The 13574-nt window shown below is 48.4% G+C and overlaps 1 protein-coding gene across 2 annotated transcripts in view; it reads left to right on the top strand.

Moving 5' to 3' along the window:
* Positions 1–778: 778 nt before the first annotated feature.
* Positions 779–13574, top strand: part of NUP188 (nucleoporin 188) — a 41081-nt gene continuing 28285 nt past the window's right edge. Inside the window, exons 1-8 of one of the 2 annotated variants that reach the window (XM_073640077.1) lie at positions 779–954; positions 4389–4443; positions 7798–7871; positions 8040–8124; positions 8206–8286; positions 8372–8416; positions 8636–8728; positions 8954–9076. In XM_073640077.1, coding sequence (XP_073496178.1) covers positions 926–954; positions 4389–4443; positions 7798–7871; positions 8040–8124; positions 8206–8286; positions 8372–8416; positions 8636–8728; positions 8954–9076 — 585 coding nt within the window. In that variant the 5' untranslated portion in view covers positions 779–925. Of the gene's footprint in view, positions 955–3710; positions 3838–4388; positions 4444–7797; positions 7872–8039; positions 8125–8205; positions 8287–8371; positions 8417–8635; positions 8729–8953; positions 9077–13574 lie in introns of those variants that run through there. The other variant, XM_073640078.1, reaches the window with a different exon arrangement.

The following is a 13574-nucleotide window of genomic DNA, read 5'->3' as shown; positions in this document are numbered from 1 at the left end:
AGAGGAGTGATTTTCTGTGGGACTTAGCTGTATTTAGAGGGGCTGAGAAGTGTTCTGTGGGATGGGGTTGTATATAGAGGGGCAGAGAGGAGTGCTGTTCTGTGAAACTGAGCCGTATACAGAGGGGCTAAGGAGTGATGGTCTGTTGGATAGATTTGTATATAGAGGGGTTTAGAGGAGTGATGTTCTGTGGAATGGGGCCTTAGTATAGTTCTTCAGATTTGCTATGTCGCTTACCCCATGTGCAGGGCATTGCTGTAGCTTCGGTATCCATGGTTACGAGCACTCATATAGTGACAGTTATTAGTGGTTGTAACCATTGATACCTACTGCAGTGCCCTGCACATAAGGAAAGAGTCATAGTGAATCAGAAGAACCATACTACTGTTCTAATTGGAGGCATTTGGTGATAATATTATTTCACCTACTACATATGAGGATAGGAGCTTGGAGATGGGAATACCCTTTAGTGACTCCGCAGATATATGTAATTTATTTGTTAGAAAAAGCAGTAAGATGAATGCCATTTTTTCACCACAAGAAAAGCAGAGAAATTTCAACTACTGTAAAAATAAAATATCTTCGAGTTTCCCCGGTTGCGGTGTTTCCCGTGTGCAGCGGGCGGCCGGCAGGGCAGGGACTCCGGGCAGCTCCCGGGACTGTCAGCTCGGGGATGTCCGGAGCAGCTGCAGGCGGAGGAGCACAGGAACCGCCGCATGCAAAACGCCGCCCTGACCAATCACAGCGCAGTGCTGTGGTCCGGTCACCTGACAGGAAGTAACGTCACGGAGCATCACCCACTTCCGCCCATACTGAGGAGAGGTGTTCCCCTACTCCTTTAGTTACAGTGGGCGGTCACGTGACGTACGGGCCGCGCTGGGGTCTCGTCACGTGTGCGACGGGTGGGGGGGGTTGGAAAGTGAAGATGGCGGCTGCCGGGGGCCTGGACGAGAGGTAAAGAAAACGGGCAGGAGAGAACCGGCGGCTACCGGAAGCAGGGAGGAGGCTGACAGCAGCAAGTGACGTTTAAATGGGAAAAGGCGGGAGACAGAACATTGAGACATGTCAGCTGCCGCCCCCGGTGCTGCCAGGTGGAAGAGCCCTCACCACAGGCTGTGTGCGCACTGCAAGACTCAGCATGCTCCGCCGTCCATAATGGACTATATAGGGGAGGACTGTTATATAGAGGAGATCATCCCCCCCCCCTATAGAGAGCTCCCGGCAGAGAGCGTGCTCCCCCCCCCCCCTATAGAGAGCTCCCGGCAGAGAGCGTGCTCCCCCCCCCCCCCTATAGAGAGCTCCCGGCAGAGAGCGTGCTTTCCCCCCCCCCCCCTATAGAGAGCTCCCGGCAGAGAGCGTGCTCCCCCCCCCCCCCCTATAGAGAGCTCCCGGCAGAGAGCGTGCTCCCCCCCCCCCCTATAGAGAGCTCCCGGCAGAGAGCGTGCTCCCCCCCCCCCTATAGAGAGCTCCCGGCAGAGAGCGTGCTCCCCCCCCCTATAGAGAGCTCCCGGCAGAGAGCGTGCTCCCCCCCCCCCCTATAGAGAGCTCCCGGCAGAGAGCGTCCCCCCCTATAGAGAGCTCCCGGCAGAAAGCGTGCTTCCCCCCCCCCCCCTATAGAGAGCTCCCGGCAGAGAGCGAGCTCCCCCCCCCCCTATAGAGAGCTCCCGGCAGAGAGCGAGCTCCCGGCAGAGAGCGTGCTCCCCCCCCCCCTATAGAGAGCTCACGGCAGAGAGCGTGCTCCCCCCCCCCCCCCCTATAGAGAGCTCCCGGCAGAGAGCGTGCTCCCCCCCCCCCCTATAGAGAGCTCCCGGCAGAGAGCGTGCTCCCCCCCCCCTATAGAGAGCTCCCGGCAGAGAGCGTGCTCCCCCCCCCCCCTATAGAGAGCTCCCGGCAGAGAGCGTGCTCCCCCCCCCCCCCTATAGAGAGCGAGCTCCCGGCAGAGAGCGAGCTCCCGGCAGAGAGCGTGCTCCCCCCCCCCTATAGAGAGCTCCCGGCAGAGAGCATGCTCCCCCCCCCCCCCCTATAGAGAGCTCCCGGCAGAGAGCGTGCTTACCCCCCTATAGAGAGCTCCCGGCAGAGAGCGTGCTCCCCCCCCCCCCTATAGAGAGCTCCCGGCAGAGAGCGTGCTCCCCCCCCCCCCTATAGAGAGCTCCCGGCAGAGAGCGTGCTCCCCCCCCCCCTATAGAGAGCTCCCGGCAGAGAGCGTGCTCCCCCCCCCCTATAGAGAGCTCCCGGCAGAGAGCGTGCCCCCCCCCCCCCATAGAGAGCGCCCGGCAGAGAGCATGCCCCCCCTATAGAGAGCTCCCGGCAGAGAGCATGCTACCCCCCCCCCTTCATAGAGAGCGCCCGGCAGAGAGTGTGCCCCCCCCCCCCCATAGAGAGCGCCCGGCAGAGAGCGTGCTCCCCCCCCTTCATAGAGAGCGCCCGGCAGAGAGCGTGCTCCCCCCCCTTCATAGAGAGCGCCCGGCAGAGAGCGTGCTCCCCCCCCCTTCATAGAGAGCGCCCGGCAGAGAGCGTGCTCCCCCCCCCCCCCCCATAGAGAGCGCCCGGCAGAGAGCGTGCCCCCCCCCATAGAGAGCGCCCGGCAGAGAGCGTGCCCCCCCCCCCATAGAGAGCGCCCGGCAGAGAGCGTGCCCCCCCCCATAGAGAGCTCCCGGCAGAGAGCGTGCCCCCCCCCATAGAGAGCGCCCAGCAGAGAGCGTGCCCCCTCTCCCCCCCCCCCCATAGAGAGCGCCCGGCAGAGAGCGTGCTCCCCCATAGAGAGCGTCCGGCAGAGAGCATGCTACTCCCCCGCCCCCTTTCATAGAGAGCGCCCGGCAGAGAGCATGCTCCCCCCCCCCTTCATAGAGAGCGCCCGGCAGAGTGTGCCCCCCCCCCCATAGAGAGCGCCCGGCAGAGAGCGTGCCCCCCCTAAAGAGCGACCGGCAGAGAGCGTGCCCCCTTCCCCCCCCCCCCCCATAGAGAGCGCCCGGCAGAGAACGTGCTTCCCCCCCCCCCCCCATAGAGAGCGCCCGGCAGAGAACGTGCTTCCCCCCCCCCCACCCATAGAGAGCATCCGGCAGAGAGCGTGCTCCCCCCCCCCCCCATAGAGAGAGCGCCCGGCAGATAGCGCCCCCCCCCTCCCCCATAGAGAGCGCCCGGCAGATAGTGTGCCCCCCCCCCCCCCATAGAGAGCGCCCGGCAGAGAGCGTGCCCCCCCCCCATAGAGAGCACCCGGCAGAGAGCGTGCCCCCCCCTCCCCCATAGAGAGCGCCTGGCAGAGAGCGTGCCCCCCCTCCCCCATAGAGACTGCCCGGCAGAGAGCGTGCCCCCCCCCCTCCCCCATAGAGAGCGCCCGGCAGAGAGCGTGCCCCCCCTCCCCCATAGAGAGCGCCCGGCAGAGAGCTTGCTTCCCCCCACCGCATAAAGAACGCCCCCTCCTCATGGAAGTTTCCCAGTATAAAGGGTCTTCCCCTCCCCCGATAGAGAGCGCCTGCCGGAGGATGTTGCCTGGCAGAGAGCGTCTTTAAAAAAAAAAAAAAAAAACTGTTGAAATAAAACCTCAGAAATTTGTTAAAAAAAAAAAGCCCTCTTGTCCATGTCGCCTTTTTCTCAGACGATGCCACTTTCCCTTCTCCATCAGTGTCGGGCGCTTGTTTCCTGGCAAGCTGACGGAAATCTCTTGTAACTATTTGGGGCACTTGTGACTTTTTGATAGTTTCTTTTTACAGTTTTTGGTCGAGTCGCGACGATGGGAAAACAATTCCGGAGCAATGATTTTATTTTTCCCTTTTTGGCTTTTGCCGTCTGAGTTGAATTTATTTTGTCATTGAGCTTACACGGACGCAGCGACGCCAAGTATGATTATTAATTCTTATTAAATGTAGCAATTGATTACCATCTGCCCCTCACGATGGGTACAAGCTTTTTTGGTGCATTTTTGCTGCTTTTTTTTCACTGTCCTTTTGTCTCTTTATGCATGTACATAAAGTTCAGTGGAAAAAAAATCTCAATCTGGTTTTGGCACAAAAAAAGCTCAAAAACCTGACACCTGCGTTTTTTCAGCGTTTTTTTCATTACCCATTACTTCCAATGGGTGAACAAGGCTGAAAGAAGTGACATACTCTATTGTGCAAAAAAACCATGCAAAGCACAAAATACTGATCAAATAAAAACCAAGCTGTGTGCATGAGATTTCTGGAATGTCATAGACTTTGCTGGTAAACACAGCTTAAAAAAAGCATAGAAAAATGCTGAAAAAACGCAATGTGTGAACATAGCCTTAAAGGGGCGATGCAGTTTGGTAGCTTTTTGCATTGGATTACTTGACATCCTTGTGCTCCGAGCCCGGAGGGGGGGGACGTGAAAGATCGAGAGTTTACTAGAGTTTTCTTTCTATATTTTTTCAGGAGCAGCCGGGAGCTGTGGACGATTCTGCTTGGCCGCTCTGCTATGAGAGATCCGGTAAGTGTCACCAGCTCGCTCGATGTCACCGCTCCGGGAAGGATTGTACTATTCTACCGACGAGCTGTAACACTTTCGATCTCTCACCTTAATTCTGTGCCCCCCCCCCCCCCAATCACTGCTGTTAAAAAAAAAAAAAAACGTCAGAATTGCCATTTTTTTGGTCACCGCACCTCCCCTAAAAAGTAGAATAAAAAGCAGTCAAAACATTTGTTTGTACACCAAAATGGTACCAAGAAAATCTACAGCTCATTAAAAAAAACCTCAAATGGGTCCATCAGCAAGAAGAATTTGGGGCCTCAAAAAATGAAGACAGAAACTTTTTTTTTATTTTTAGCCAATTTCTGATTTTTTTTTTAACCACTGAAAAAATAAAAAAGAATATATAGTGTTCGTGTGTGTGTATATGTATGTATATATATGTATGTGTGTATACACACACACAGACACAGACACACAGACACACACACACAGGTGGAGGGGGCCGTAGGAAGGCAACAACCCAGCAGCAGGACCGCTACCTCTGCCTTTGTGCAAGGAGGAACAGGAGGAGCACTGCCAGAGCCCTGCAAAATGACCTCCAGCAGGCCACAAATGTGCATGTGTCTGCACAAACGGTTAGAAACCGACTCCATGAGGGTGGTATGAGGGCCCGACGTCTACAGATGGGGGTTGTGCTCACAGCCCAACACCGTGCAGGACGCTTGGCATTTGCCCCAGAACACAAGGATTGGCAAAGTCGCCACTGGCGCCCTGTGCTCTTCACAGATGAAAGCAGGTTCACACTGAGCACATGTGACAGAGTCTGGAGACGCCGTGGAGAACGATCTGCTGCCTGCAACATCCTTCAGCATGACCGGTTTGGCAGTGGGTCAGTAATAATGTGGGGTGGCATTTCTTTGGAGGGCTGCACAGCCCTCCATGTGCTCGCCAGAGGAAGCCTGACTGCCATTAGGTACCAAGATGAGATCCTCAGACCCCTTGTGAGACCATATGCTGGTGCGGTTGGCCCTGGGTTCCTCCTAATGCAGGACAATGCCAGACCTCATGTGGCTGGAGTGTGTCAGCAGTTCCTGCACGATGAAGGCATTGAAGCTATGGACTGGCCCGCCCGTTCCCCAGACCTAAATCCGATTGAGCACATCTGGGACATCATGTCTCGCTCCATCCACCAACGTCACGTGGCACCACAGACTGTCCAGGAGTTGGCGGATGCTTTAGTCCAGGTCTGGGAGGAGATCCCACAGGAGACCATCCACAACCTCATCAGGAGCATGCCCAGGCGTTGTAGGGAGGTCACACAGGCACGTGGAGGCCACACACAATACTGAGACTCATTTTGACTTGTTTTAAGGACATTACATCAAAGTTGGATCAGCCGGTAGTGTGTTTTCCACTTTAATTTTGGGGGTGACTCCAAATCCAGGCCTCCATTGGTTAATAAATTTGATTTCCATTGATGATTTTTGTGTGATTTTGTTGTCAGCACATTCAACTTTGTACAGAACAAAGTATTCAATGAGAATATTTCATTCATTCAGATCTAGGATGTGTTATTTCAGTGTTCCCATTATTTTTTTGAGCAGTGTGTGTGTATGTGTATAATATATATATACACACACACACACTGGTCCAAAAGTAGGTGGACAGAAAGTGTAATTATATAGTGTATGTGTATATATATATAATATATACAGTACAGACCAAAAGTTTGGACACACCTTCTCATTTAAAGATTTTTCTGTATTTTCATGACTTTGAAAATTGTACATTCACACTGAAGGCATCAAAACTATGAATTAACACATGTGGAATTATAGACTTAACAAAAAAGTGTGAAACAACTGAAAATATGTCTTATATTCTAGGTTCTTCAAAGTAGCCACCTTTTGCTTTGACTGCTTTGCACACTCTTGGCATTCTCTTGATGAGCTTCAAGAGGGGAAACTTTTGGTCTGTACTGTACACTGCTCAAAAAAAATAAAGGGAACACTCAAATAACACATCCTAGATCTGAATGAATGAAATATTCTCATTGAATACTTTGTTCTGTACAAAGTTGAATGCGCTGACAACAAAATCACACAAAAATCATCAATGGAAATCACATTTATTAATCAATGGAGGCCTGGATTTGGAGTCACCCCCAAAATTAAAGTGGAAAAACACACTACCGGCTGATCCAACTTTGATGTAATGTCCTTAAAACAAGTCAAAATGAGTCTCCGTATTGTGTGTGGCCTCCACGTGCCTGTATGACCTCCCTACAACGCCTGGGCATGCTCCTGATGAGGTTGTGGATGGTCTCCTGTGGGATCTCCTCCCAGACCTGGACTAAAGCATCCGCCAACTCCTGGACAGTCTGTGGTGCCACGTGACGTTGGTGGATGGAGCGAGACATGATGTCCCAGATGTGCTCAATCGGATTCAGGTCTGGAGAATGGGCGGGCCAGTCCATAGCTTCAATGCCTTCATCTTGCAGGAACTGCTGACACACTCCAGCCACATGAGGTCTGGCATTGTCCTGCATTAGGAGGAACCCAGGGCCAACCGCACCAGCATATGGTCTCACAAGGGGTCTGAGGATCTCATCTCGGTACCTAATGGCAGTCAGGCTACCTCTGGCGAGCACATGGAGGGCTGTGCGGCCCTCCAAAGAAATGCCACAGAACACCAGGATTGGCAAAGTCGCCACTGGTGCCCTGTGCTCTTCACAAATGAAAGCAGGTTCACACTGAGCACATGTGACAGACGTGACAGAGTCTGGAGACGCCATGGAGGGCGATCTGCTGCCTGCAACATCCTTCAGCATGACCGGTTTGGCAGTGGATCAGTAATGGTGTGGGGTGGCATTTCTTTGGAGAAATGAACACCATTAAAGTAATACTCGTAAAACAATGGTGTAACTGCAGGGTTCTGTTTTTTTTACGATTTCGTCTAAATATCTTTCCTGTGTTTTCAGTACGTTATTTGTTAAAATAAATGGTGTCATTGAAAACTACAACTCGTCTCGCACAAAACAAGCCCCTCGTACGGCTATAGAACAATAAGTTATGACTTTTGCAAGAAGAGAAGCAAAAAAACATGAGCAGAAAAATTGTCTGCAGCGGGAAAGTGTTAAATCCTTCCTCACTCCAGCACAACACTGGGGGTCCCTAGTGGTCTTTGTTTGGTTGCAGTGATGATGGGCCTTACAATCACAAGCACTGCAGCACATCATTATTGCAGTACAGCAAAAATTTACAGGGAGTATTGTTTTTTCTGTAATTCTTTGACCCCAGACTAGTCTTTTAAATACTCTGTGCTGCTGTGAAGCAAATGCCTGCTCCTAACAAACTGTAATATACTTTGCAGATACAAATCAAAGCGGAGCTGGACCGCTACGGAGAAAGGTTCCTGCAGGGATTGTCCTTTTACAAAGCGCCCAGGTACATTTCTATACAGACTTTATCCTCAGTCCTATAACGTGTTTGTGTTTCCATCCCTCCTCATTTGCAATCTGTACTTGCTGTCAGTGAATGAAGGTTTTCCTGCATTTGCATGACAGGAATCAGAGATTGCTCATTCCTCCACCTCCTTTAACCCTCTACTTGCAGAACAAGCTCCGCAGACAAGGTGAAGGCCAACAAGAACTTGGCTCCGGCCCTGAAAGATCTCGGGCAGCGAATCAGTAAATTTCTGGTGAGACCACGTTTTTGGACGATGGTGGGTGACCGTACCGTACAGGTATAACCCATATTTGCTGTGCGTTCATTGCCGCAGGGTCTGGATGAGGAGCAGAGTGTGCAGCTGCTGCAGTGCTACCTCCAGGATGACTACAGGGGGACACAAGACTCTATTAAGGTGGGTCCTCGCTACTGTTCTTCACGTGGTACACGGGTCGCACGTGCTGATTTTACACATCTCCCATCTTTGTATATTTTTTTAGCTGGTACCACAGGATGAAAGGCAGAGCCAGGCGCTGATGCTGAAGGTTTGTGTGAATCCATTCTCCTGTCGTTAGGATCATGACCTGTGCATATGTTAGACCATCTATATGTGATAAGTAGACATTTGACAGATGTAGCGGGGCCCCTGCCCTGCAGGACCCGGCACAGCGACAGCCGATCACACATTGACGGTCGGGCAAGGTGTCCTGTCTGTGTTACAAGTAATCTTAGATTTATCTTATCGCTCTTCCATCACTTCTTAGATAGCGGACTATTACTACGAGGAGAGGATCTGCATGCTGCGCTGCGTCCTGCTGCTGCTGACCTACTTCCAGGATGAAAAGCATCCGTACAAGGTACAGTCTGTAGATGATTGCTCATGAAGGAGCGACCAAAATCCTCATCCATCAATCTTTTGGATCCACATGGTTTGGGACATCTTTAAAAAAAAAATGTATCCAATGAAAACGCATGCGTTCTCTGGCAAAGCCCTGCATGCATACAAGCTGTCACTGACCGTCAGCTGCCGCTCCTCCCATGCACAGATCTTCATGGCTGATCGTTCTCTCTTGTCACTTTAGAAAGAGTTTAATGACTGCATGGATATGCTGCAACGGGAGGACTTGATGGGCAAATATCGCAAGCACTTTGAAGATCTCTGCAAAGAAGAAGCGCCCACATGGGAAACTCATGGGAACCTAATGGTATGTCAACAACTTTACACACATAATCAGTATACAATGAGTGTAATGGGGGAGTCAAGCAGCTGTGTGTCTGCATCCGGCGCTCCCATAGACAATGAATGGAATCGGAAGTGAGCACTCTCTGGATTGGTGGGGGTCCCAGAGGTCGAACCCACAGCGATCAAGAAGTTATGTCCTATCCTCTGCATGGGGCGTAACTTTTAAAATCCTGGTACAAACCCTCTAAGCGCTTCTTTTTTTTTAATCCCTGTGACCTATTAATCTTTTCCCTCCACAGCCAATTATTTTTTTTGTTGCACTTTTTAGTTTTTTACTCCACTTTTTCCAAGAGCTAAAACATTTTTATTTCTTGCAGGACCAGATATAGTATTGAATGACACTATTTATTTTACCATATAAACAGCTGGGAAACTGGGAAACTTTGCAGCACTTATCCTCTAGGCTAAATATATACAGTTATATGAAAAAGTTTGGGCACCCCTATTAATGTTTTATAAAAATTGGTGTTTTTGCAACAGCTATTTCAGTTTGATATATGTAATAACTGTTGGACACAGTAATGTTTCTGCCTTGAAATGAGGTTTATTGTACTAACAGAAAATGTGCAGTCTGCATTCAAACTAAATTTGACAGGTGCATAAGTATGGGCACCTTTATCATTTTCTTGTTTTAAATACTCCTACCTACTTTTTACTGACTTACTAAAGCACTTTTTTTGGTTTTGTAACCTCATTGAGCTTTGAACTTCATAGCCAGGTGTATGCAATCATGAGATAAGCAACTTAAAGTGGCCACTTGCAAGTTGTTCTCCTGTTTGAATCTCCTCTGAAGAGTGGCATCATGGGCTCCTCAAAACAACTGTCAAATGATCTGAAAACAAAGATTATTCAACATAGTTGTTCAGGGGAAGGATACAAAAAGCTGTCTCAGAGATTTAACCTGTCAGTTTCCACTGTGAGGAACATAGTAAGGAAATGGAAGAACACAGGGACAGTTCTTGTTAAGGCCAGAAGTGGCAGGCCAAGAAAAACATCAGAAAGGCAGAGAAGAAGAATGGTGAGATCAGTCAAGGACAATCCTCAGACCACCTCCAGAGAGCTGCAGCATCAACTTTCTGCAGATGGTGTCACTGTGCATTGGTAAACTATACAACGCACTTTGCACAAGGAGAAGCTGTATGGGAGAGTGATGCGAAAGAAGCCGTTTCTACAAGCACGCCACAAACAGAGTCGGCTGAGGTATGCAAAAGCACATTTGGAGAAGCCAATTTCTTTTTGGAAGAAGGTCCTATGGACTGATGAAACCAAGATTGAGTTGTTTGGTCATACAAAAAGGCGTTATGCATGGAGGCAAAAAAACACAGCATTCCAAGAAAAACACTTGCTACCCACAGTAAAATTTGGTGGAGGTTCCATCATGCTTTGGGGCTGTGTGGCCAATGCCGGCACCGGGAATCTTGTTAAAGTTGAGGGACGCATGGATTCCACTCAGTATCAGCAGATTCTTGACAATAATGTTCAAGAATCAGTGATAAAGTTGAAGTTACGCAGGGGATGGATCTTTCAGCAAGACAATGATCCAAAACACCGCTCCAAATCTACTCAGGCATTCATGCAGAGGAACAATTACAATGTTCTGGAATGGCCATCCCAGTCCCCAGACCTGAATATCATTGAACATCTGTGGGATCATTTGAAGAGGGCTGTCCATGCTCGGCGACCATCAAACTTAACTTAACTGAACTGGAATTGTTTTGTAAAGAGGAATGGTCAAAAATACCTTCATCCAGGATCCAGGAACTCATTAAAAGCTACAGGAAGCGACTAGAGGCTGTTATTTTTGCAAAAGGAGGATCTACTAAATATTAATGTCACTTTTCTGGTGGGGTGCCCATACTTATGCACCTGTCAAATTTTGTTTGAATGCAGATTGCACATTTTCTGTTAGTACAATAAACCTCATTTCAAGGCAGAAACATTACTGTGTCCAACAGTTATTACATAAACATTAAGCTTAAGATTAATAGGGGTGCCCAAACTTTTTCATATAACTGTATATAGTACAGACCAAAAGTTTGGACACACCTTCTCATTTAAAGATTTTTCTGTATTTTCATGACTATGAAAATTGTACATTCACACTGAAGGCATCAAAACTATGAATTAACACATGTGGAATTATATACTTAACAAAAAAGTGTGAAACAACTGAAAATATGTCTTATATTCTAGGTTCTTCAAAGTAGCCACCTTTTGCTTTGATGACTGCTTTGCACACTCTTGGCATTCTCTTGAGGAGCTTCATGAGGTAGTCACCGGAAATGGTCTTCCAACAATCTTGAAGGAGTTCCCAGAGATGCTTAGCACTTGTTGGCCCTTTTGCCTTCACTCTGCGGTCCAGCTCACCCCAAACCATCTCGATTGGGTTCAGGTCTGGTGACTGTGGAGGCCAGGTCATCTGGCGTAGCACCCCATCACTCTCCTTCTTGGTCAAATAGCCCTTACACAGCCTGGAGGTGTGTTTGGGGTCATTGTCCTGTTGAAAAATAAATGATGCTCCAACTAAACGCAAACCGGATGGAATAGCATGCCGCTGCAAGATGCTGTGGTAGCCATGCTGGTTCAGTATGCCTTCAATTTTGAATAAATCCCCAACAGTGTCACCAGCAAAGCCCCCCCACACCATCACACCTCCTCCTCCATGCTTCACGGTGGGAACCAGGCATGTAGAGTCCATCCGTTCACCTTTTCTGCATCGCACAAAGACACGGTGGTTGGAACCAAAGATCTCAAATTTGGACTCATCAGACCAAAGCACAGATTTCCACTGGTCTAATGTCCATTCCTTGTGTTCTTTAGCCCAAACAAGTCTCTTCATTTCTTAAAGTAATGATGGCCACTCGTTTTTCTTTACTTAGCTGCTTTTTTCTTGCCATAATACAAATTCTAACAGTCTATTCAGTAGGACCATCAGCTGTGTATCCACCAGACTTCTGCACAACACAACTGATGGTCCCAACCCCATTTATAAGGCAAGAAATCCCACTTATTAAACCTGACAGGGCACACCTGTGAAGTGAAAACCATTTCCAGTGACTACCTCTTGAAGCTCATCAAGAGAATGCCAAGAGTGTGCAAAGCAGTCATCAAAGCAAAAGGTGGCTACTTTGAAGAAGCTAGAATATAAGACATATTTTCAGTTGTTTCACACTTTTTTGTTAAGTATATAATTCCACATGTGTTAATTCATAGTTTTGATGCCTTCAGTGTGAATGTACAGTTTGCGTAGTCAAGAAAATACAGAAAAATCTTTAAATGAGGTGTGTCCAAACTTTTGGTCTGTACTGTGTATATATATATGTATGTATGTGTGTGTATGTATATATGTATATATATATATATATATATATATATATATATATATATATATATATATATATATATATATATATATATATATAATCTGTCCATGCAGCTGAAAAACACCCCTGTGGCATGATGCTGCTACCACCATGTTTCACTGTTGGGATTATATTGGGCAGGTGATGAGCAGTGCCTGGTTTTCTCCACACATACCGCTTAGAATTATCACCAGAAAGTTCTATCTTCGTCTCATCAGACCAGAGAATCATATTTCTCATAGTCTGTGAGTCCTTCATGTGTTTTTGAGCAAACTCTATGCGGGCTTTCATATGTCTTGCACTGAGGAGAGGCTTCCGTCGGGCCACTCTGCCGTAAAGGTCCGACTGGTGGAGGGCTGCAGTGATAGTTGACTTTGTGGAACTTTCTCCCATCTCCCTACTGCATCTCTGGAGCTCAGCCTCAGTGATCTTGGGGTTCTTCTTTACCTCTCTCACCAAGGCTCTTCTCCCATGATTGCTCAATTTGGCTGGACGGCCAGGTCTAGGAAGACTTCTGGTGGTCCCAAACTTCTTCCATTTAAGGATTATGGAGGCCACTGTGCTCTTAGGAACCTTGAGCAATGCAGAAATTCTTTTATAACCTTGGCCAGATCTGTGCCTTGCCACAATCCTGTCTCTGAGCTCCTTGGGCAGTTCCTTTGAGCTCATGATTCTCATTTGGTCTGACATGCACTGTGAGCTGTGAGGTCTTATATAGACAGGACTTGATTTGGAAAGGCACACACCTATCAGTTTAATTAAACACAGCTTCCAGTGAAGGAGTAGAACCATCTCAAGGAGGATCACAAGGGAATGGACAGCATGTTACTTAAATATGAGTGTCTGAGCAAAGGGTCTGAATACTTATGACCATGTGATATTTCAGTCTTTATTTTTTTAATAAATTTGCAAAAAAATCTACATTTTTGTTTTTTTCCGTCAAGATGGGGTGCAGAGTGTACTTTAATGAGGAAAAAAATGAACTTTTTAGAATTTACCAAATGGCTGCAATGAAACGAAGAGTGGAAAATGTAAAGGGGTCTGAATACTTTCCGTACTCACTGTAGCTAAAATGATCTCCCATGAATCCCACCTTAT

Source organism: Phyllobates terribilis, unplaced genomic scaffold, assembly GCF_046119375.1.
Source record: "Phyllobates terribilis strain yellow unplaced genomic scaffold, ASM4611937v1 Scaffold_7__3_contigs__length_470593459, whole genome shotgun sequence".
Classification (NCBI taxonomy): domain Eukaryota; kingdom Metazoa; phylum Chordata; class Amphibia; order Anura; family Dendrobatidae; genus Phyllobates; species Phyllobates terribilis.
Note: the sequence above shows the minus strand (reverse complement) of the source record. Positions and strands in the feature narration are given on the sequence as shown.